This window comes from Diplotaxodon limnothrissa, linkage group LG15 (assembly GCF_057381915.1).
Source record: "Diplotaxodon limnothrissa isolate DT_005_m linkage group LG15, D_limnothrissa_male_GT1.1, whole genome shotgun sequence".
Lineage (NCBI taxonomy): Eukaryota > Metazoa > Chordata > Actinopteri > Cichliformes > Cichlidae > Diplotaxodon > Diplotaxodon limnothrissa.
In genome coordinates this window covers 34,688,381-34,713,804 of record NC_140610.1, presented here as the reverse complement: position 1 = coordinate 34,713,804, position 25,424 = coordinate 34,688,381, and the positions used below count along the sequence as shown (strand labels likewise).

Here is a 25,424-nt window from a genome sequence, read left to right as displayed (position 1 = left end):
TCCTCACCAACTCCTCCCTTGGACTTTATTACAGAATCAAAAGTATTGCAAGTTTTCGGAGGCTGTAAACCCCCAAAAAGTTCAGATCCTGACAATGTCTGTGGGAGTATTTGAAAAATATTTTTCAGTTTTTTTTGTTTGATTTTCTTTTAACAGTCATACGATACCAAATATCTGGAAAGTGTCAGTAACTGTTCCTGTTCCAAAGTTCCCTAGACCTTTGGTTCCAAAAGACTTCAGATCAGTTGCACCCACATCTCTGGCCATAAAATGTTTTGAACATGTGGTGAAAAGGTACATGGTATCGAAAACTCAAGGTCTTATAGACCTCATGCTATTTTCTTATCAACCCTAGAGAGCGGTGGAAGATGCTGTATTAATTTTGCTGCTTACTACATGCTCATCTGGAAAAAGCAAAGACTCATGCCAAGATTTTATTTGTGGACTTTTCCTCTGCTTTCAACACAATCTTACTGATTATTTTAGCAGATAAATTGGAAAAAGAATTTTTGCTTATTGATTTTCTTTGGAGTAGAACACAGCTGGTCAGAATGGTAACTCAACTTTCTGACAAACTGACCATTTCAACAGGCTCCCCTCAGGGCTTTGTTTTATCTCCATTGTTGTTTATTCTGTATACCAAGTCTTGTAATAGCACCTTTCAAAACAGACTTTTTATTAATTATGCAGATGATACAGCTTTAGAGAGCCTCGTGTATGATGGGGAGGATGGGCCAGTTCTTGAATATTTTATTAAATGGTGTGAGAGGGCAAATCTTGTCCTCAACACCACAAAGACCAAATGCCAGTAGATTTTAGGAGGAATCCAGTATCCCAGCCTAAATTAAATGGAGAGCTGATCCAGTGTGTGACTGAATACAAATGTCTGGGCGTTATGCTCGACCATAAAACATAACTAAAATGCTTCATATGTTTTGTTGGGCTTTTATTAAAAGTGTGTTTAGTTCTTGTATTATTTGTTGGTTTGGAAAATGTCTCTGAGGCACAGAAAAAGATGACTAGAAAGGCAGTGATACTAGCTAGTAAGTTGCCTGGAACTGCATTGCTATTACATTTCTAAACTGCAAGTTTAGAAAGCATTTTTAGGGACTGGGCATGGAGTAAAGCAAATAATATTGTGAGTGATGTAAGGCATCCACTTACCTTTTCTATTATTGGATTATTATTATCTGCACAGCGCTATTGTCCCACTTTGTTCACAGAAAATACATCCAAATTATCTTTTTTTCCTCAAGCCATCAAAATTCTGAACATAAGCAACACATAGGCTGCCAAGTTGGTGTGGTATAAAATCATCCCTAAGATATAAGGAAAGCCAAAGTGTCTATGTATTGTGTGCTTATGTTTTTTAAGGTGATGTGTTTGTTTTTTATGTGGTGTTTTTGAATGTCAGGTGTCTTCTGCTGTAAGTCAATTTCCCCATGGGCATCAATAAAAATATCTTATCTATATATAAATTAAGTAGTTAATGTGTAATAATGAGAAATGACACCAAAAAAAGGTATTGAACATGCTTACCGAAATGCAATTACCACTTTGTACAAAAGTTTTTGTTGGTGATGACGGCTTCAAGATGCCTCCTGTATGGAGAAACTAGTCGCGTGCAGTGTGATGCTTGATAATTCTTCCACACAAATAGTCTTCAGGTTCTGAGGCTCTGTGGGCCCCTTTTATGGACTCAGAGCATTAGTACTCGCCATAGATTCTAAATGCGATTGAGGTCAACAGATTGGCTGAGCCATTATTTTCTTTCTCTGAAAACAGTTGAGAGTTTCCTGTTTTCAGTATCACACATCCACCGGCGTTTTATCTTCATCATCCTAGTAGATGCATGCATACAGTCCATGGCGGTTGAGTGCATTACTTACTGTTTTCTTCAAAACAATTGTACCTGCTGATTCCAGGTCTTTCTGTAGCTCTCCACAAGTGGTCTTTGGCTCTTGAACAACTATCCACATTAGGTAATGCAGTGAAAGACTTTCAAAATTTCTCAATACCACACCAGAGGCAGACTAAATTACAACAATGTTTTTCTGAGGAATGGAAATATGGACTTTACTTTGATTTTAATTGCACAAAAAGGCAAAAGTACGCTGGTAGAGTGCAAACTGCATCTGGGACAAAACCAATACAACTCTTGCTCTTTGCATACGTCTACACAAACAGCATGCTGACATAAAGCTACAGAAGAATCCAGAGTGATGTTAAAGCTGAGCATATGCTGAACCAGGATGTAGCCAGAGCCTGAACCTTAACAGTCAACAAAAGTGGTGATGAGCAGTCAGGCTTGCAGCATTGCAGACTTCATTTCTGTCCGTATATATTCTAAAGTAAAATCACTGAGGGAATTCCTTTGAGCTGGTTTTCAGCTGCTTTGTGATGTTGTTTTTGTGGTTTTATGTAAAGACTAAGAAAAAGAGCACATGTATGTCCTGATTAGGATAGTGATTTGTGTCAGCATGGGAGACTATAGCTCAGGTTTATATTGTTATCTGGTCGTTGTGTCAGAGTGCACTTCAGGGCATATTACTGAGTAATCCAAAAGTAATATAACAAGAAATGTGACAAATTCTTTTTTACAGGGAGTGATTTAGTGCCATGCTGGATTACTTTTAAGAAAAGAAATCTACCATCATCCTCGTGTTTTGTTCTGTATTCTGATCTTTAACTGAATTTCTATTAAGATTTTTAAATACTAGTGCAAAAACTAAATAAAGAATTACAATATTGTAATATATATTTAGCTTTTTCCTTTTTTTATTTTGATGATTAGCTTACAGCCCATGATGACCTTATAGCTCATGAAATATCCTTTATGGCGTCGATGCAGCGTGGCATAGAGGTGATCAGCTCTGTTAAGCCCAGATTGCTTTGATAGCTCATCTGTGTTTTTGATTCTTTCTGGGGTTCAGGTCGGACAAGCTGCCTTGCCCATCAACCTCAGTAAGAACTTATTCAGCAAACCATTTAGTCCTGCTAGAAAAGGAAATCAGCATCACCATGAAGCTAGTCAGCAGATGGAAACACAAAGCGCTCAGATATCTATCTATCTATCTATCTATCTATCTATCTATCTATCTATCTATCTATCTATCTATCTATCTATCTATCTATCTATCTATCTATCTATCTATAATTTACCAAAAGACTGTACTGTAAGGGATCAAATGAACTAGAAAAAGTGCATTTAGCTGAATTTATATAGGTCCTTCACTAAAAAGTTTTAGAGCACAGCTCATGAGTTTGTGGTGAAAATTGTGTGAGCTGTCTATGGTCAAATATGGAGTTCCAGAAGGTTCAATGCTAGGACCAATTTCTGTTTACATGATACATGCCTTCCTTAGGCAATATCATCAGAAGGCATAGCGTACATTTTCACTGCTATACAGATGGCACCCAACTCTGTCTAGCCAGATAACACACACCAATTAGTTAAACTGCAGGAATGTCTTAAAGACATAAATACCTCTAATTCTCTAATTCAGTGGTTCCCAAACTTTTTTTGCTGCCCCCCCCAAATACCGCTTCGTCCACACCTCCATGGGTATTTTTGAAAACGCAGCTGTTTCTATGCGTTTGGGCCTTTCGTCCACACGTACACGGCATTTCAAATCACCGAAAACAGATTTTTAAAAACTCCTTTTTTGCATTTACGTGTGGACGAGGAGTACAGAGGTCGTCACACAATGTCAAAGGTATGTGCCTTTTTTCACGTCACGCTGTGCGCCACGTTATTGTTTACATGAGTGTGGGCGACCGTGGCTCAGGGGGTTGGGAATCGCATCTGTAACCGGAAGGTCGCCGGTTCGATCCCAGGGCTCTCTGTCCTGGTCGTTGTGTCCCTGGGCAAGACACTTTACCCTACTTGCCTACTGGTCTTGGCCAGAGGGGCCGATGGCGCGATATGGCAGCCTCGCTTCTGTCAGTCTGCCCCAGGGCAGCTGCGGCTACAACTGTAGCTTGCCTCCACCAGTGTATGAATGTGAGAGTGAATGAATAGTGGTATTGTAAAGCGCTTTGGGTGCCTTGAAAAGCGCTATATAAATCCAATCCATTATTATTACATGAGATGAATTCACTTGGCCTTAAACAGCTTACAAATATGGATATGAAACCAGATTCTTACTCTGGATGGCATTACCTTGTCCTCCAGTAACACTGTGAGGAACCTTTTTTGACCAGGATACGTCCTTCAGGGTACATATTAAACAACAACTGTTTTCTTCCATTTGCACAACATCTTTGAAACTAGAAACGTTCTTTCTCAGAGTGACACTGAAAAACTATCCATCTATCATCCTTATACTTCCTCCTCATACTTACTTTTCCCCCAAAAGCAACTTTTAACTACAGAAATGAATGCAGCAAACGAAAGGGACCAAAAGAGGAGAAGTTTTGTAGCATACTGTTGAATGCTACAAAACAAGGAGGAAAAAGTCAGTAGCACTGGTGAGAAAAATGTTCCTGACACTTGCTGATGATGGTACTATCCTCTTCACCTGTCAGTGGTTTCATGTTGTGGTTTACTCGCTAATATTCATGTTGGACAGAAGGACAATACTACTGAGTTTTGCCATATCTATACATTGCAAGCCAGAATCATAATGTCTACTCAAGTATATGCAGAAGCATTAAAAAGTAATTCATTTTGCTCTGGGAACTTCTGACAACTATGTCTTATGTATTTCGATGTTCTTCCTACAGACACAGTGGACTCCATCACTCCAGACAAGGTTAGAGGTCTAAGAGACATGTTGAACAGCAGTGCCATGGACATCATGTACTACACAAGTCCTCTGTACAGAGATGAGGTGAGTGAAAAAGCCCCACCATTTCAACATTCAGTGTAGCTGTAGCTCAGGTGGTAGAGCAGCCTACTAATCAGAAAGTTGATTGTTCAATCCTCGTCTTCTCCAATATCCTTGGGCAAGACACTAACCCCAAGGAGTTCTCTAAATGTTAGATAGAAAGAACTTACAGAGAAAGAGCATCTGGGTAAGCACTTTTGGAGGTCGGTGGATCCTGGGAGTCTGGCAGTCATCTCTGCACCTGAATGTGATCACTGATCCTAATGCACATTCAGGTATCAATAAATCAAGTACACATTAGAAAGTCTTTGGCAGCGAATTCACTTCTGAGATTTTTACTTCATCCATGTAAAAATGAGGGTCTTTCTCTTCCCAGCCTGCCTAGTCAGCTAAGATTCAGAAGTCTACATAATAATCAGCAACAGTCTGTTTACCTTGGCGAAGGTACTTTTGCCAGTCAGAAATCTCTGACTTATCAAATGTCTTTGAACTTTTACTATATGTATATATATATATGTATATATATATATATATATATATATATATCAAAGAAATTGCCCTTTGGTTTAAAGCAAATACAAATGCATGTTCTCAGAAGAGGTTTAGTTCATGCTTCTTCTCTTGTATCTTCTTCATGGCACCTGTTAGTGGGTGGGATATATTAGTGAGCAATTCAACATTTTGTCCTCACAGCTGAAAATGGGCATCTCCAAAACTGCTGCTCTTGTGAGGTGTTCCTAGTTTGCAGTGGTCAGTATCAATCAAAAGTGGTCAAAAGGAAGGAATGGGTGGTGATCCAGCGACTTGGTCATGAGGAGGCAAGTCTCACTGATGCACGTGGTGAGCAAAGATTGCCCATTGTGGGCTGATCCAACTGATGAGCTATTGAGGTTAAAGTGTAAGTCAAAGTTGTTACACTTACACTTAAAAAGAAATGACCAGTCTCTTATTTTGATGGTAGGTTCGTTTAATGAAAAAAAACAGGATATCAACAAAAAATCCTACGCCAACCAAAAAACATAAATTTGATCCCCAAGCAAAACATGACTTAGTACTTAATGGAGAAATCCTTCGTGACTGTCGTCCCGACTGCCTTCATATCATCAACAAGCTCCGCCTGTGTAGTTTTTGGCTGATCCACCACCTTTGTCATGATTCGCTTACAGAGTGTGTCACTTACATGTTCCAGTTAATTTTCCCTTTAGTACAGGGAGTTAGTGGATTTCCCAAATGCTTAATTGATATCACATTTAATAGTTTAATAATTTAGTTAATAGTTTTCAGTTTCCCTTTGCACTTTGTTTCACATGCATTTTTGCAATCGGCCAAATAAAACACCTTACTTTTAGTTTACCTCAGTAAGTCTCTGAATGTCTGCATTTGGATCCTCACTTTTCTCACACTCAACACATGACAACGATAAAACTTTTATTTTATTTTAACCTTTTATTTCAATGTGCTAATAAATGAAAAACAATAACAATAAATAAGTATTCTTACTACAAACCGTGTTCCTAAGGGCTAGCCTTTGTCCCCTCACTGATATGGTGCTGCAGGGAGCTGGTGCAGTGGTTTGTGATGTGAAGCCTGGCCTTTCTGTAGCAAGTTGTGTGGCTTTCCTCCAGGTACTCCTGCTTCATGACATGCATGTTGGATTAATTGGTGATTCTAAATTGTGATCAGTGTGTTGAATAAACTGCTTCCCTGCTGGCACTCAGCATTACTCCTATTAGGCTAAACCAAACTTTGTCACACTTAAAATCTGGTTAAGATTTTGTAATCCAGACTGGCTATGCAGCACTGGTCTACCGGCCGATCAAAATGACCCTAAAACATCAAATATAATCATATCTATTTGAATCTGATTGACATAATTAAACTTATATCTCATGGTGTTGTGCACACATGCTGTTGTTTTGTTTGTGTAGATTACCAGGGGATTGACTCTGGAACTGAATCGTCTGTACTCACTCTTCTGCTCACGGAACCCAGACTTTGAGAAAAATGGGAAGGTGTCCATAGTGTCTCACTCACTGGGCTGCGTCATCACCTTTGACATAATGACAGGCTGGGATCCAGTTCGCTTTCATCATCCAGAAGCCCTAGACCCAGAGGATCCACAGATCCACTGGCCTACTGATGAAAAGCACCACCTTCAGGAGCAACTGAGACTAACGCGCCTCAGGTACTCCTCTGGCTTTTGTCTGAAACAGGTAAGGAGTCAGTCCCCATCTGTTTCAGCAAAAAGTGTACCTAATGGCACAAAGGAGTTTGAGGAGAGACCCTCTTTATTCTTCCACATTTTTTCATTATATAGGAAGGGAGAGAGAAATATTTAATCACTTGTGTAATATAATTGTATAATACTTGTGTATTAATACAATATAAAAGTTAACTCTTTGTTTAAGTGGCCTTCATCAGCAGAATGGCTTGGAGCCGCTCAAAATGTAGGGAACAAATATCTTTATAAGGATCAATGCTCAATAAAATATAGCTTGAGAGTTTGATAATCTCTGTCAGAGATATCACTATGGTTTTGTCATTGACTTGGAGAAACAGTTTTATTTTATTCAGTTTCAGATTTTTCACACATTTTTCGGGTCACAATTTTCACATCAGCCTTTGTTTTTTCATTATGTATTAGAATGTTTTCGGCTGAAAGTCATGTCAACTGCTTTACACTGGCATAATAAATGGTATCCGTCATCCTGTCCAGGTTGAGGGACTTAGAGGATCAGTTCCAGGGTCTGCAGACTTCGTCTTGTGTTCCAGTGCCCGCCCTGAAATTCAAGGTAAAGATGGTGTAGCAGTTTCTCCTCAAACAGAGCAGATTTGCACACACAGATCTTTATTATAAAACTTTCTGGGAATATACTCTCATGGATAGTGTTCATTCCCACTGCTTTAGTTTGTCCACCACTGCGTTCCTTCAGCCCCACAGTGCAGTCAAAAAGTATTTGCCCCCTTCCTTATTGCTTATTGTGCTCAACATGTACTATATAGGGAAAAAACTAATTTGCACACCCTATGTGTCTTTCTGCAACTGATGCAGGAACCCTCGGTCATCCTGCCCTACCTTTCCCTGCTACTGCAAAGCCACAAACCATAACCCACAGCCACGCACCCCCACTGCCCAACTTAGGGCGGGAAGTTATTTGCTCTAACCCCTTCCCCAGTGAAAGAGAAGTTAACCACAGTCATCATCGAGTGATCTGGACATTGGCATCCTTTATGTAGTGGAGCAACTGCAGTGTGGCATGGTCCAAACTTGGTATGCTATATTAAATTACTAAGTTTCTCTCTGATGTAAAGCACTGAGAGTTAACCCCACACACCAACTGGAAAAAAATAAGCCCCCAACCCTCTGTTCAACACATCAATGTGCGAAATAAAAGGGACAGAGAAGTTGTTGATCAGGGTGTTCCACTAGTGGGCTATTTTCACCCTATAAAAAGCCATTTGGCACCAATCGGTCCACCAGACCCAAGATGGACCACCATTCTCGGTGTGTTTAGTTATGGGCTATTCACATCCGTGAAATGTGGGATGAACTTCTGATAGTAACAAGCCAATCCCATCTTGTCCACATGAGAGGATATTCGCCCACTTCCCAAGGGCAGTGCACCTGCCTCTGTCCAATCCTGCACTTCTTCAGGCTGGGAATAAGTCCAGCTTGCTTCAAGGGCTCCAGCACTGTGCTTACCCACTGTACATGCTATGCTCAGGTTTTTCTGTGGCTGATCATTTAATCTTCGTAGAAAGTAGCATTTGTAGTATTGGGATGCAACAGGCCGGGGCACCAAACCAAGGCATTTTTTCCTTGTACTCTGGAGATAAGAAAATCTGCCAGTAAGGCCTTGGTTAAATCCAGTGTCATGAAAAATTGAGCGGTGCCCAATTGTTCAAGGAGCTCATCAATCCAGGGCATGAGGTAGGCAGCAAACTGTAAACCAGCATTCACCTTGGGATAGTCAACACAGAACCTTATAGACCCATCCCTCTTCATGACAATAACAATAGGACTACACCAGGCACTATTACTCCTACTACCTTCATTTCCAGATTTAGTTTAAATTCTTTCAGAACTACTTTTTGTGTTCTGGCAATCTATAAAGTCTTGACCAAACCGTCACCATTGGGAAGTCTTAACATGATGTTGTATGAAATTATTGTAACCTGGAAGATGCAACTTGGCAACACATGCCTTCTGGGCTGATTAAAAAAGGTAGTTAGAAGGGACTCATCTCAGCTCTGTCATTCATCTGGCATTTCTTGCAGAAATATTATGGTGCTTTGCTTTGTAATATCGAATTGCACAGTCCACCTGAACTTATCACAAATGGCTTGATGAAACGACCCAGTGAAATCCATGCCAGTTTGTTCAAACATGACCTCCATAAGTGGTAAAGAGCACAAAGGTGCTTTTGGAATGTGAGCTGGATTTATGTGGTTAAGTGTGCACATGCACCCAAATATGTGGCCAATGGGATCGGGCTACTGGCATTTTACCGTTGTACCTATTTTACATTGATGCTACTGCATATCAGTAAATATCCCCATTTACACACTTAAAATGTGTGAACCAGATCCCTTTGAGTCAGGGACTGAATGTAGTCTGAATCTATCATGTCACAATGTATATCCCCTTTGCATTTTGATCACAACACTGTTTGGTGCCCCCCTGACTGGGAAAAGGTGTTGGAAGTGACCTGTACCACCACCACCTATGAGGGCACTTATTTTTAGAAGTGACAGGGTCACTCCATGCTTGCAGCACTCCTGCCCAAGGCAAGCTGGGTGCAGTTCCAGCAAGCAACTGGACTCATGGCAGTAAAGCAGGGACAGTGACTTTAGGTCCAGTCCATGGTATTAGATGGGTAGCCTGGTTTGCTTCAGTGTGTTCCCCTATATGCACAGCAAGGTGGTTCTTAGCCAAAGTGACGACCTGCTAAGAACCACCTGCCTTCGAGCTCACTGGCCTGTGACATCTCATTTACTCATCTCAATCCCTCACAAACTGCTCCGTGATGACCAGCTCCTGTAGCTGTTGTTGTCCAGCCGCCTTCCCTGTTTGCAGCTACCACATAGCCGCATCTTTCAGCTGCTGGACGTAGGCAGAAGGGTGGTCGGCAGGCCCCAGCTCGGTGCTCATGAAGTGATGATTTTCAGACATGTCCAAAAAGGACTATGGATCATCTGTGACAGTCATTTTGTGTTGCAAATTTACACTCAGATGTCTTTAGTTGGTAGAAAAATACTCTTATGTATGGCAAACTGGCTGTCACACTGAATTGTGTCACATTTGTATACAAGACAAAGATAAATCAAGTAAATGCAAAATGCAGTTTTATATGATGATTTCATTTATTAAGGGAAAAACCAATCCAAAGCTACCTGGCACTGTGTGAAAAAGTAATCCCCCTCAATAAATCACAAATTAACTGTGAATAACAACATTTTATGGAAAGACAACTTCAATGTAACTTATGGAAGCCCATTTCCGGAACAAAAAAGTATCCATAACTCTAAATTTTGAGTTGTTAACTCAAAATTTTGACTTGTTTTCTTAAAGTTTCAACTGATTAACTTGAAATTTCGACTTATTAACTCGAAATTTTGAGAAAAGTAACTCGTAATTTTGAGAAAGATAACTCGAAATTTTGGATTACAGGCTTCCATAGTCCCTAGTGACACCCAGACCCGATTATTGTCTGACCCACTGAATCACAAAGTCACTTAAATAGAACCTGTCTGACAAAGTGAAGTAGGTAGAAAGAGCCCAAAAAAGGACACATCATTTCACGATCTAAGCAGAAAAGAAACAAAAATATCTATCAGTCTGGAAAGTACTACAAATTAATTTATGGTTAAAATTTTATTTGTGAAGAAGTTTATGACGTCGTTACTACTTAACATTAAAGGGATGGTTGGCTCAACAGAGCTCTGACTTTTTGTCAGCCTGGCTACAGTGCTGAAGAGAAACCTGGGGTTGTTCTTATTTTCTTCAATCAGTGATGAATAGTAAGATGTTCTAGCTTTACAGAGGGCTTTCTTATAAAGCAGTAAACTTTCTCCAGGCTAAACGATTGTCTTCTAAATTTGTGACAGCTTAAAAGTTATCTGCTTTAGCTACGCGTTTGAGAATTATTCAAGGGAGTCAAGTCCTTCTGATTTGAGGCTCTATTTTTCGCAGGAGCTACAGTAACCAGTGTCATACGTAGTGAGGATGTAAAATTATTAACAAGATAATCTGTGGATGTAGCGTTCAGGTACTCTTTGTGATTCTAAGTAATTTTTTTCCTGATTTTTAGGGGTTTTTTTGTTTGGGAGCTGACACAGTCTCTAAGGGGATGGGGTTTTGAAGGGATAACAAGAGGAGAGAAGCCACAAAGAGTTGTGTAGGACTGCAACTTTGCTTCCTGGTGCCGAATGAAATCATCATTTAAAAAATTAATATTTACTGAAATGAACTTTGTCTAATACTAACATTGTTTGATGATCTGAAATATTAAAGTGTGACAAAATGTGAACCGCATATCAAAAATGATGGGTTGCTATTATGCCATTCTATTCATCTTTTGTCATAGATCTGATTGCAGCTATAGTCTCCCTGTATTTCAGCCTAAAAACATTGTTGTATAAATCGGCCTTCATATTTAAAGTACAAACATTCCTAGCATGTCAAATGCTCACAGAATCACAATCTGAGGGAGCTTCACTTGTAGTGTAAATGCCTGTGAGGAGCAATGACTATATCTCTAATATCTCTAATGATACCCTGTTCTCTGTATTGCAGGTAGAGAATTTCTTCTGCATGGGGTCTCCTCTGGCTGTATTCTTAGCATTGCGAGGAATCCGTCCTGGAAACAATGGCATGCAGGACCACATCCTTCCAAAATCTATCTGCAATCGCCTCTTTAACATATTCCACCCTACAGACCCTGTGGTGAGTCACTCGTTTCAGTTCAGTTTTATTTATACAGCGACAATAACAACAGTCGCCTAAAAGCACTTTATATTGTAAGTAAAGACCCAACAACAATACAGAGAAACCTCAACAATCAGATGACCCCCTATGATCAAACACTTCGGTGACAGTGGGCAGAAAAAACGCCCTTTTAACATAGAAAGAAAACGGCAGCAGAACAAGGCTCAGGGAGGGGCGGCCATCTGCTGCGACCAGTTGGGGTGAGTGTAAGAAGACAAGTTGAAGACAGGAAGAATTCCACAGATTAGAAATTAAGTCACACCCATTTCTTTTCTCACCAAGGTGCCCTGGTTCCTCAACAGCTGACGTGGACCATGTCAGGCAAATGATATATATATTAGGGGTGCAACAATATACAAAATTCACGGTTCGGTTCTGTCTCGCTAGCTTGCGCTGCGCTCAGTGGATCTGCACTCGACAGTGCAGCCTAGGCGGAGTAGTTGAACGCAGATCCACTGAGCGCTCAACACAGACAGCATCGTCAGAAGAAAAGTTGATAAAATAAATTAAACATTTTGTATTGTTCAATACATATGCGTACGGAACCGAAAGCACTGTATTGAACGGTTCAATATCGATACGAGTATCGTTGCACCCCTAATATATATATATATTCTGTCTTTAATGTTAAGCAGTTAAACATATAAGTCAGCACTTGCTGTTTATAAATAACGTTGGGTGTGTTTGGCCAGAGATTAATAATAAATAATAATTAAATGCAGACTGGTGAGTGAAAAAGAAACTATTGCAGCACAACTAAAGGAAGATTCAGGGTTATCTGATCCAACTCTAACTATATCAGCTTTTTCCATAAAGGCTTGCCATCTGTGGAACACACTTCCAACCGAAATCAAATTGATTACAGACATCAGATCCTTTACATTGAAAGTTAAAGTTTTGTTAAAGGGAAATCAGAGATGTAGTAATTTTAACTAATGATTTTTAATTTATTTTAATTGTAATTAATTATTAATTAATTATCTATTAATTGTAATTGTATTTATGATGTATTTTGGTTTTATGAAAATGTATGTTTTATTGTAAAATGTATCTATGTTGATTGTAATCCCAACAAGGGACAATTGTTGAAAATTATTGTAACGCACATAACATGAAACTTATGTGCGTTACATCAGTTTCATGTTTTTTACTTGGACTATGTTAAACTGTACGGAGCCCCGCAGGGGACATGGGAGAAAAAAAAATTAAGACGGACTTTTGCGAGATCTCGCAAAACTAACTCAGGATCTCACAAAACTTTTGCGAGATCTCGCAAAAGTTTTAGCCGCATTCTTCGGAGGCCGCCAGCTCGAAGCCGACCGTGAGGTCGAGGCACGATGTGCCGGGAAAGCGGTGTTCCTCCCGCCTGTAGTAGGTCTCAACCTCCCGTTAGCTTCGAGATGGAGCACTTTTGCAAATACGTGATGTCTTGTAAACCGAGCAGATATCTGACGTTTACACAACTACATTCACGCCTGAAAATATCTTAAAAGTTTATTTTGTGACCCAGAAAGAGTAATATTACAACTAGAGCTGGGCGATAGAACGATAACGATATGTATCGCGATATAACTTTTACTCGATAGAGAAATTAAGCTATCGCGATAGCTTAATAAAAATAATAATAAAATAAAAAAAAGGTCAGCCAATCCAAACTAAGTAGCGCAGAGCCGAACCAATCACAGCCGCAGCGTCACGTCGCGTGACTTGTTACGTACAGCACAAGTGCCAAGCCGCACGTGTGTTTGTTTGGGAAGCAGCCACCGCATAATGGAGGAAATGAGTGTGCCGACTAGAAAAATCAACCGAGCGTGACCGAAGAGAAAACAGATAATGGTTCCAACGCCGGAGAGATTGTCGAACGGAAGAGCCATAGAAGTTCCGTAGTGTGAAGGTATTTCGGCTATTTCAAGCCTGACAAAAAACAGAGTAGCGTGCACTGTAAATTGTGCCGAAAGCAAGTCTGGAAATACAATAAACTGGTGCATGCGTCACACTGTGCGCCACGTTATTGTTTCGGTGAAATGAATTTCTACAATACTGTTAATTCTACTCCCTGCAGTGTTTAAATGCTTACATATACACACAGTTACTGTCCGTCCACACATACGACTCGGTTCTGCTTCTATGCCCCAGCTTTGTTTACTTTTTCCCACCAAGGCTTCTAGACTTCTGATTGGCCAATATTTCTGCACGGTTAGGAATCGAGCGCCACCTGCTGCTTTGGCATGTTCATAGCAGCGTTTTCCTTCATTTCTGCCTTTATGTGTGGACGGGATTATTTTTTAAAACGAAAACTGAAAATCTCAGTTTTCAAAAATACCCGTGTACGTGTGGACGTAGCCTCAGTCTCTGACTGGAAGCGCTAATTCGTCATTCGGCTTTTGTCAGACTAAAGTAACTGTTAAAGCTGTTTGAAAAGCTAAGCTATACAACAAGGAGAGATTGAGAATTTCCTTGTAGTTCTCAGTTTATTTGATATTGACAAAAGTTAGTCAGTTTTGTCTGTTCTTCTGTAAAACAAACTAAGATTTATTTTTAGAATTAATATTTTGTTTCTAAGTGGAATTGACAATTTAGTCTGTTTCGTTTGTTCTATTTTGAAACTTAAACGCTTTAGCGGCTGCCTTTTGTGTAGTTTGCAATATTTGCCTTTATTTATCTGAAAAAGTCTCATGTTCCTTAAGTACATCTACCCTGTTGAACTTATTATGGGAAATAAATATTTAAATAAAAACAAGCTGCTGATTATTTCACATTTTACTTGTGAGCAACGGCACATTTAAATCTTACAAATATAGTTATTTGGCTTATATCGTGATAGATATCGTTATCGCCTGAAATGAAAAAAACATATCGTGATATGAAAAAATCTCATATCGCCCAGCTCTAATTACAACTAAGTAATTGTTGGAATTCAACTTTTGCGAGATCTTGCAAAACCGCAAAGGTTTTGCAAGATCTCAAGTTTGTTTTACGAGATCTTGCAAAACTTTTGCGAGATCCCGAGTTAGATCTCGCAAAAGTCCATCTTAATTTTTTTTTCTCCCATGTCCCCTGCGGGGCTCCGTAAAACTGCACTGTCCCTTTTAAATAAATAAATTCAAATTCAAATATGCTTTAGCAAAAAGCAACGTTTGAAGCCAAATATTAAAAGTAGAGAGGATGTGTGTATCATGGGTCCAAAGTGGGAGCTGTTGTGGCTGAAGCGCCACAGTTATGTATCTTATTAACCTGCTGAGATAATAAGTACCTATTTTAATGATCAAGCTATTCATATCTTGTTCAATGAATACTGACAAAGATAATGTTACAAAAGGTTACGGTAGTATTACACTAATATAAATTTAAAAAATTTAAAGACAAGCTTACAGTCATGATTAAATTGTGTCTTTAAAATACCTAATGAGTTTAAATATTTGTTTGTTTTAGGCGTACAGACTGGAGCCTCTAATCTTAAAGCACTACAGTAACATTGCACCTGTTCAGATCCACTGGTAAGAAATGTCAAGTGTCTTGTATATAAAAGATGTTTTCCAGCTGTAAAGGCTAGAATAAAATAAACTTTTTGGTTTTGTGTGTAGTAATAACTATCATGTCATTTAAGTAAGGGCGAAATGTTTCATTGAGCAGAGGTTGATGTGATGTGCAGGTACAACACTACCAACCCGGCACTGTATGATCTGATCCGGCCCACGCTGCTCAATCCCCTGAAGGAGATTGTGTCTGTCTCAGATTCAGAGAGCATCCCTAGCCCTTGCACGTCTCCCCCCCAGCCCCGGCGGCACTATGGAGAGTCAATCACCAACCTGGGCAAGGCCAGCATTATGGGTGAGGATTTCGGCAATAGAGTCATAGATGATAGGAGAACATTATATATATGTGATTTTTTCAACTTCTTATGTTTAAAAATCAGTTTAGTGAAATAATAATATCTGAAATGGATATGAACGCCAAGTAAAATCAGCTGATGTAAGCTGAGAGAAACAGAAGATGCTTGAGCTGCTGATATTGTAGCAGCCCCAGCACTGGGCAGTAAACATTTTCTAAACAAATCAATAGAAGCAATTAGCTCTGGAGAGTAACTTTAACTGGATAAAAGACATTTGATATTACACAGCAGATATAGAGGTACTGCTTCTAACACTATTAGAACTTCACTCCACTAAGCTCCCAAAAATTTAAGATGAGACAAGCCAAGCGTTTTTAGGTCATGAAATTTGTAGAGCACTAGAACGATAAAAACAAACATTTCAAGGTGACATTTTGCTGCCACAGTTGTGGTCCACAGACAAGGGTCATGAACCTGTTGCCCTTTTGCCCCCTTCGAGTGACTCCCTGAGGCTCCCTTGAGAATTAATACGGTTGGTGCATCAATCCAGCTTTTTCCATTACTGCCCAATACCTTGGTTGTGGGTATCCGGAAAACCCCAAAAGGGAGCAGTTGAAAGAAGAAAAGGGCAGAAGACACACGACTTTTTTGAACACAGTAAATATTGTTAATGAAGAACTTTAGATTAGGAATACAAAATAAGATGATCTAATGCATAAATCTAATTACCCCTAAGGTGCTGCAAGTCTCGGAAAGGGAATTGGAGGAATCCTATTTTCCCGCTTTTCCCGTTCCAGCAGCCAGGTGGGTGGAGTGGAGGAGGAGCCATCAGATTCTGAGAGTGGGACCTCTGATGTAAAAAATGTGGGAACAGGAGAGGAAGAAGTAGCAATGGCAGAGAAAGAAGACAAAGACAAACAAATAATGGAGGAAAGAAGGGAGGTGGAGCCTGCCATGTCCCAGTCCACCTCAGCTGTCTTGGACATCACCTCATGTAAGTGCTGTAAAGTAAAGCATCTATGATTTGCTGTGGTTATTGAGATCTTAAACCAACGTAGCTGCTCTTCAGGGGCTAGAGCAGATCATCCACTAATCAGAAGGCTGGTAGTTCAATCCCAGGCTGAGTCTGAATGCTAAAGCATCCTTGGGCAAGAACTCTGAGTTGCCCCTGATGCATTCATCAGAATGTGTGTGTCACACAGAATCTGTGTGAATGATAATTAGAAAGTACTTAGCTATAATCTCTACAAGTAGAGAGTAGTAAATAAGTGAATGAGACATGTATAAAGTGCTTGAGTAAAAGAGTACTATATAAGAACCAGCCCATTTACCATTTCTTTTATCTCCCTGTAATCATTTTTCAGAAACTTTTTTGTGAGTCAAAATCATGTTTGTTCTGTTAAGTCAGTTCAGTTCAGTTCTATGTATATAGTGCCATTTCATAACAACAGTTGCTTCAAGGTGTTTTATATTGTAAAGATCCTCCAGTATCAGAAAGAAACCTCAACAATCACATGACCCGCCTACGAGCAAGCAACAGTGGGCAGAAAAACCTCATAACCGGAGGAAACCTCCAGTGATGTGAGCTGTGAAGGATTATACTTCTTGGATCCTTCACCGCAGACATTAACTCTGTGGATAAAACATAAAGTTCACCAGGGAAGACACAAATGATAACAGGTTGCCATTCCTGAACTGTGCCGTGCACATTGAAGAGAATGGAAACCTCAACACTGAAGTTTACTGGAAACCCACACACATGGACCAATACCTCCTCTTTGACTCCCACCACCCTCTGGAACACAAACTTGGAGTAATCGGGACTGAGGGAACACACACGTGTAAAGGAAGCTCTTAAAACATGTGGTTATCCTAATTGGACTTTCATCAAGTCAGCAAAGACGCACAGAAAAGAAGATCAGACACCAACTAGGGAGGATCAGAAAGACAAAGTCAACAACATTGTCATCCCCTATGTAGCCGGTTTATCAGAAAAACTCAGTCTTCTCCAAGCACGACATCCCAGTGTACTCCCAGCCACACACTCAGATACAAACTGGTTCATTCCAAAGACAAAACTCTTAAACATAAACTTAACAACGTGGTATATGCTATACAGTGCAGTGAGGAATGCTAGGACCTCTACATTGGAGAGACTGGATAAACACATGGCACAACATAGAAGAGCCATCACCAGGGTACAAGACTCGGCTATCCATCTGCATCTAAAGGACACAGGTCACTCTTTCGAGGATGCCAGTGTTCACATTTAGGACAGATAAGACAGATGATTTGAAAGAGGAGTGAAAGAAGCCATCTATGTCCACTTTGGATGACCATTATTGAACAGAGGGCGGGGCTTAGGACACCAACTGTCAACCCTCTGTAATCCAGTTTTGAGATCCTTCCCAGACACTTTAAAGCCCACTCACATCCTGGGTCATTTGACTTCAGTAAATCACATGATAGGGTGAGGCAAGGTCTTACAATTTGTTCACCCACACCCGTTTTCACACCTTGGCTCATGTGATTAGGTAGAGGAACAATAAGGGGTCCATGACCCTCTTGTGGACACTCCACAAGGCTTAAATCTGGGAATCTCCACCAATTGCTCTTAGAACTGAAGAAGCTTCTTGGATGAGATGTAAAACGTCTTCAAGAAAACTTTAAAAAATCCTGACGCTTTTCCAAGCTCCTTAGACTAGACCTTGGTTAGTTTTTCCCCAGTTTAGATTTTTAGTTTAGTTTATCTCCATGTTCTTTTGCCTTTGTTTCGCATGTGTTTTGGCCGTCAATAAACAGCTTGTTTTTTGTTAAACCTGATTCCTGCCTTGAGCGTCTGTATTTGGGTCCTCTTAAATAAATACAGGGTCTGCCACTGCACTGCAATGAAGTGTTTTGAGCAGATAGTGTCTCAGCACATCAAAGACTGCCTACCTCCCTCTCTTGACCCCCACCAGTTTGCTTACAGAGCAAATCGGCCTACAGAGTATTCCATTACCATCACTAGGAAGAGCTGCGAGAGGAAGCTCTTTGTGGACTCAGCATTCAACGCCATAATCCTAGACATCCTTTCCCACCAAACTGGACCACCTCCACATCCCCCCTGCCTCCTGCTCCTGCATCAAAGATTTCCTAACCAACCGGCCTCAATCAGTCCGACTTGACCCCCACCTCTCCACTCTACTCTCACTCAGCATCGGGTCCCCAGAGGGTTGCATTCTCAGCCCCCTACTGTATGTCCTCTACACCTATGACTATACACCAACCCACACAACCAATGTCATCATCAAGTATGTCAATAGCACTGTGATTGAGCTCATCTTTGATGAACATGAGACAGCATGCAGGGTGGAGGTAAAGAGTTTGTCCCACTGGCACTCAGAAAATAACCTGAACCTCAAAAGAACTCATCATGGACTTCAGGAGGCACAGACAGGTCCAATTCCCTCCCACCCATCCATCCTTCCTTCCTTCCTATTATCCGGGGCCAGGTTGCAGGGGTGGCAGCCCAAGCAGAGAAGCCCAGACCTCCCTCTCCCCAGCCACTTCCTCCTCGACCAGGTGTCCGGGGAGACACCAAAGCGTTCCAAGGCCAGCTGAGAGATATAATCTCTCCAGCGTGTCCTGGGTCTGCCCTGGGGCCTTCACCCGGTGGACATGCCCGGACTACCTCACCCAGGAGGCTCCCATCCTTTTCAGATGCCCGAACCACCTCAACTAGCTCCTTTCGATGTGAAGGAGCAGCGACTCTACACTGAGCTCCTCTTGGATGGCCGAACTTCTCACCGTATCTCTAAGGGAGAGGCCAGCCACCCTTCGGAGGAAGCCCATTTCCGCCACTTGTATCCACGGTCTCGTTCTTTCAGTCATGACCCACAGCTCGTGACCATAGGCGACCGGTACAGTGTCCGCATCACTGCAGCCGCAGCACAAATCAGTCTGTCAATCTCTTGCTCCTCCTCCCGTCACTCGTGAACAACACCCCAAGATACTTAAACTCTTCCACTTGGGGCAAGAACTCATCGTTGACCCGAAGTGGGCACTCCACCCTTTTCTGGCTGAGGACCATGGCCTCAGATTTGGAGGTGTTGATTCTCATTCCCACCGCTTCACACTCCAAACCATTCCAAAGCGAGCTGGAGGCCATCACCCGATGAAGCCAACAGAACCACATCATCCGCGAAAAGCAGATACCCCAAAGCAGACACACCCAGGTCCTACGCTCCTCGCCACCACCCGGCTCACAATGCACCTGACCCCTACGGTGCCTTGTGCGGGTGGTAGGCCTGCAGGAGGATGGGTCCATGTCCCTTTTTCTGGCTGTGCCCAGCCAGGCCCCATGGACTAAGGCCCAGCCACCAGAAGGTTGCCCTCGGGCACCCTCCCCAGACAATGTGCCATGGGAAACCCTACCAGAGAGGGAAAAAAAAACAGACAACATAGCCCCGGGGATCCCTGGGACACACAAATCCCTCCAACATGATAAGGTAGCGATTCGCGGAGGGGAGGTCCAATTCCCTTGCATCATAAATGAAATATAGGTGTAATCTGTCTCCACCTTCAGGTTTCTGGGCACTCACATCTCCGCCAATCTCACCTGGACCCACAACACCATCGCCCTGGTAAACAAGGCCAAGCAGCAGCTAGAGTAACCTGGACCAGAAGCTGCTGCTGGCCTTCTACCACTCCTTAGTGGAGATTGTGCTCTGCATGGGTGTCTGGTATGCAGGGGCCACAACTGAGAAAAAAAAAGGCTGCACAGAGGTTAATTAACACTGCCCAAAAAATCATTGGCTGCCCTCTGCCACCCCTGGAGGCCATCGCCAGCTCCTCCTGTCTCAAGAAAACTAGGGCCATCACAGGTGACCCCTTGCACGACGCCCACTACCTGTTTGACCTGCCGCCCTCTGGTTGGCACCTAAAGTCAGTCAGGTCCCACACCTCAAGATTCACAAACAGATCCTTCTCCTTGGCTCCCCCACACCCCACCCACCTCACTAATCTGAGCCATAGTCTGAGTAACCCCCATCAGTCAGGCCACACACACACACACGGACTGTCTTCAGAAGTATTTTTTCTTTGCAGTACTTCCAAGCACTCTATTGCTTTTTATATATTCCTCTTGATTGTATATATTTCTCCTCTTTGTTATGTATTCCCGCTGTCTGCTATTTATATTTTATAGAATAGAATAGAATAGAATAGAATAGAATAGAATTCAACTTTATTGTCATTGCACATGTCACAGGTACAGGGCAACGATTATTCCTGCACAGCTGGTTTTGTGCACCCACAATTTTGTTGTACATGTACAATGACAATAAAGGGCTATTCTATTAAATTTTTTGATGAGAAAGAAAGGTTGGTGGTTACAAATGTATTACATTCAGTATTTATAAATATGTTTTATGATCTACTGTAGTTTACTAATGCATACCTACAAAATATTCAATGTTTGGTTAATAGTAAGAGTTTAGGCCAAAAGTAGAAATTTTATTGCTCCAGTAAACTGAAATGGAAACCACATGTTGCATAGTGAAAAAAAGTCAAATGAACTTCTTCAGTATGAGTATTCAGCACCAGCCTGGCTCACATGATCTTAGATCCTAATATGGCATTTCTTCTGTTGCAGTGGAATTGGAGAGACGCATTGACTTCGAGCTGCGGGAGGGATTAGTAGAAAGCCGCTATTGGTCAGCTGTGACTTCACATACAGCCTATTGGTGCTCATATGATGTGGCTCTGTTTCTCCTCACCTTTATGTACAGACAACATGAGCTTCCTGAACCTGCTGAAGACAACTCAGACGCCACATAAGTGCAAAGTGAGAGTGGGACCTGTACGCCTGAGTCAATTTACTTTCTTTTTCCAACTTTTGAAATCCAAATTCAATTTCAAAAATGTTGGGATGCTGTATAAAATGTAAATGAAAAAAGAATTTTCAAATTTCAAATTCCGTTTTATTCACAATGCAACAAAGAAAACATATCAGATGTTAACACTGAGAAAATTTACCATAAAAAAACCAAGGCCTTTTTAATTTTATTGAGACTTGTAACCAAGTCTCAAAAAGTTTGCACAGTTTCACGTTTACCACTGTGCACCACTACCTTTTCTGTTGTAGCTGGACTTCTGCGAGAGGAATGCTGCCTCATTCTTGTCTGTCTATGTTGTGTTGCTCTAAAACCTCTATATACATTTCAGCATTGATGGTGCCTTCCCAGATACATAGGTTGCCAATTACATAGGCACAAATGAAACCCTGTACCATCAGAAATGCAGGCTTTTAACTGGGTGCTGATAACAAGCTGGGTGACGCCTCTTATCGTTAGTCCTGAGGATAAGGTATTCATGTTTTCCAAAAACAATTTCAAATTTCTGTTGTGTGTTCAGAGAACGTTTTTCTATTTTGTCCATTCTGAGACAAAGAATGGACTGAGACTGTCTTCTCTGAGCTTTGACCCAGAGAAAAGTGATCATGTTCACATATGGCTTCTTTTTTGCATAATAGAGCTTTAATCTGCATATGTAGATGGCACAACAAACTGTGTTCAGACAGTGATTTCTGGAAGTGTTCCTGAACCATGCAGGGATTTCCATGACAGAATTATGCTTGGGAATCTAAAGACTACCAATCTCATAAATCCTTGAGGAGACTGCTGTTGTAATTTGGTACTATATAAATTAAAATAACATCACTCTAAAACCCTAACCACTAACCCTCTGAATGCGGCTTGTTGTTGGTTCACTGCTGTATAGTTCTACCTCCTTTGCACCGAATATATATGTGTAGCATGGCTTCTTTAATGGTTCCTCCTCCTTTTGTAATAGCGATACTAAATTTAGCCTGTTTGTAGTTTTGGAGACCCAGCACTGCACCCTTGAAAAACCTGTACCTAGCCAGGCCCCTGTAGTTGGTGTAGGAGAAGGTAGTTTTACAAATGTGTGCCTTAAAGCAGACATCCCATAAACCGGAGAGGAAATGGTGTTTCGACACTGTGTCAAGCTTGTGAAGTGCAGATGTTTTGAAACACTGCTCCGAAGCATGGTTCAAAACACCTGGGTCGCATGACCACAACTAAACAAGGTTTTGGTGCACTTCACCCCAATTTCAACCGGTGCCAAACCTGCTCCTTCTAGGCATTACAAAGCACCAGGATTCCAATGTTTCAAGAATCTGAGTCATTTGTAATTACTTCAATTAAACACTGGAATCTATAGTGTAATCAATCCAATATTATATAGATATATACATAATATGTAAAGACCTCTTTTGAATGATTACTAGCATCAAGACAGAGACTGGGGGCTTCTAGCACAAAGCTGACACTAACACCTGGAAAGCTTCAAAATCAACCAAAGACGTCCAAAGTTTGAAGGCTTTGAGGAAAAAACGAGACAGACTGAGCTCCAGACAGCTGGAAACCTCTGTGGTTATTCCAGTAAACACAGTGGTCTTTTCTAAGAATGATTTACTTTGTAAATTAAGTTGCTGAAAGCAATATGACTATTAACAGAGGAAAAATTTTGCTGAAGTACACCGATCACTATAGTCACAGGCTGCCACCCATCTTTAACGGTCCCAATATTTTTCTGGCCTCCAAAATATGTGTTGATCATAATTATTAACAGTCTGGTATGATGAGTAGCTTTGTTTGGAATTGTGCAGAGCTCGTCTGTGCCAGTGTAGTGTACTGGTGTAGTGAAGGTTGGCCAGCAGATGTCATCATGGAGACGGGTTTCAGATTGTTTCAAAGCCTCAATACAACTCTGGCACAAATGCTTTGAGTGTTTCAGTGTTTCACAAAGTCTCACTTTGCCCATCTATAGGTTTGATTTACCCCATTATAACTGCCCTAACACACAACAAACACAGGGGATATAACTACTGGCTGATCAGTCCAGGACGTAAGCACATAAGGTAATAACAAATACTAACAAATTATGTAACACCAAACAAAACAAAATAACTGTTAATTTAATAACCTCTTCAAATCAATAATACTGAACAACAATGCCTAGTGTGAGTCTATATATTAGTAAAAACTAAAACCTGTTTGTAGATTCTGTGTTACCCAGAGAATAGCTTTGTGCGCCAATTCAATTTTAAACAATTTTCTTAAAGGCCACTTTACCTAACTCAAAGCATTCAATGGAGATGTGCCATGTACATTAGCTGAACTGTAAAGACACAAGCATGCAGAGAATCTGACACTAACACCTCACACTAAATTTGCTAATGTACTATGCATACATTAGAATTCAGAGAAAAGTTTAACCTGCCAGTTAAATGTTTTAACTTGTTTTCACTGATCCCTTGTAATATGTGTTTGCACTTTTGTTTTTTAGTTGAAACCCATTATATGTGATGTCCTATATATGCATCGGTGTAGAGAATTTGGGGGCCAACAAAAATTAGGAGACAGCTAACAACAACAACAAGAAAACAGTTTCAACCAAGAGAGGTCTAGGTTCTGCACAGTAAGGATAAATTATATATCCTTTCTGTGTGTAGAACAGTTCTGAATTTGAGAATAGGTTGTTGTTTGTTTGTTTTTGCATTTTTAGCTTGTACCTTAAAAAGTCCAGTCAGCTTGTCAATTGTTTTGAATACCAAAACCTACAAAAAGTACCCTTGGATTCAAATGTACTATTATTTTAAATGTTTATAAAAATATAGTGATGTTTTCATCCTCAGTTTAATATTGAATAAAATCAGATCTAATATCAAATATGTTGGACATGAAATATTATGTTTTCTAAAAATTGTTAGGAAAAGGCCCTAAATGTCTGATGATGTGGGGTGGCCAAATACTCTGCATTGCTGTAAAAGGTAGCATAGCAAGGATACATGGTAAATGAAGACGGTTTTCATGAATGATGCATGATGATACATACTGTATGACTTAAAATCATCAGAGTGTGACCCCATAAACGACTTCCCTAAACCTGCTGGTTTGGAAGTCCAGCAGTTCATCTAAACAAAAGGAACTTAGAGTAAAACAGATATACGTGTGTTTGCTATACCATATATCAGTAAGAGCAGATATAACCTCTCTCCTGACCTTAAGTTGTGTGTGCATGCCAGAGTGCTCTGGGAGGCACACAGAGTCTCCACAGACTACTAAGGATCAACCCTCTACCAACATGACATTGATTATGCAACTCTAAGCATGTATGAGTAAATATTTCTAAGCATAAAAAACAATCCACTATATAAACCTGACACCCTGGAAGCAAAATGAAAACACTAACAATATTGAGAATTAAAAGGTTTCCATATCACATTGAGAAACAGAATATGTCTTTTGGACCCATCAACGATGCTGTTTACATTTTGTACAGTGACAATTTTTTCAGTCTTTTTTTTTCTTTTTTTTAATAAATGTAGTTATGTCAAATGTTACTTTGCAACTGATGAAATGAGAAGTCTAGCTAACACCATGTTTCTGTCTAGCTACCCCCTTCTGCCTACATTGTACAGTTCCTTCATGACTGATGTGGCTCTTATTAGATTCTTGTTGTTTTTTTTTCCATTTTATGATTAAAAAACCAGGAACATACACTTCTTTCTCTGGTCTTCATTTTACATTGTGAAAGATTTAATTTGTATATGCAGAACACACTTCTGATTTAGCACATACTATTATGGGTGTAATAAAAGATAAGGGAGAATTTTTAAATAAAAATTATATTACTCTGCTTGAAATGTTTAACCCCGTTCAAACCATTTTTGGACAGAAACAACAACAACAAAAACAACTTTAGTTAT

The 25,424-nt window shown here is 40.5% G+C and overlaps 1 protein-coding gene across 1 annotated transcript in view; it reads left to right on the top strand.

Annotated features, from left to right (window-relative positions):
- The window catches only part of ddhd1b (DDHD domain containing 1b), a 28,037-nt gene extending 6,568 nt beyond the window's left edge, over positions 1-21,469 (top strand). The window contains exons 6-13 of the mRNA XM_085373097.1: positions 4,726-4,832; positions 6,758-7,014; positions 7,546-7,621; positions 11,626-11,775; positions 15,250-15,314; positions 15,470-15,648; positions 16,386-16,643; positions 21,285-21,469. Of these exons, the coding sequence (XP_085229223.1) occupies positions 4,726-4,832; positions 6,758-7,014; positions 7,546-7,621; positions 11,626-11,775; positions 15,250-15,314; positions 15,470-15,648; positions 16,386-16,643; positions 21,285-21,469 (1,277 nt within the window). The remainder of the gene's footprint in view (positions 1-4,725; positions 4,833-6,757; positions 7,015-7,545; positions 7,622-11,625; positions 11,776-15,249; positions 15,315-15,469; positions 15,649-16,385; positions 16,644-21,284) is intronic.
- The last annotated feature ends 3,955 nt before the right edge of the window (positions 21,470-25,424 follow it).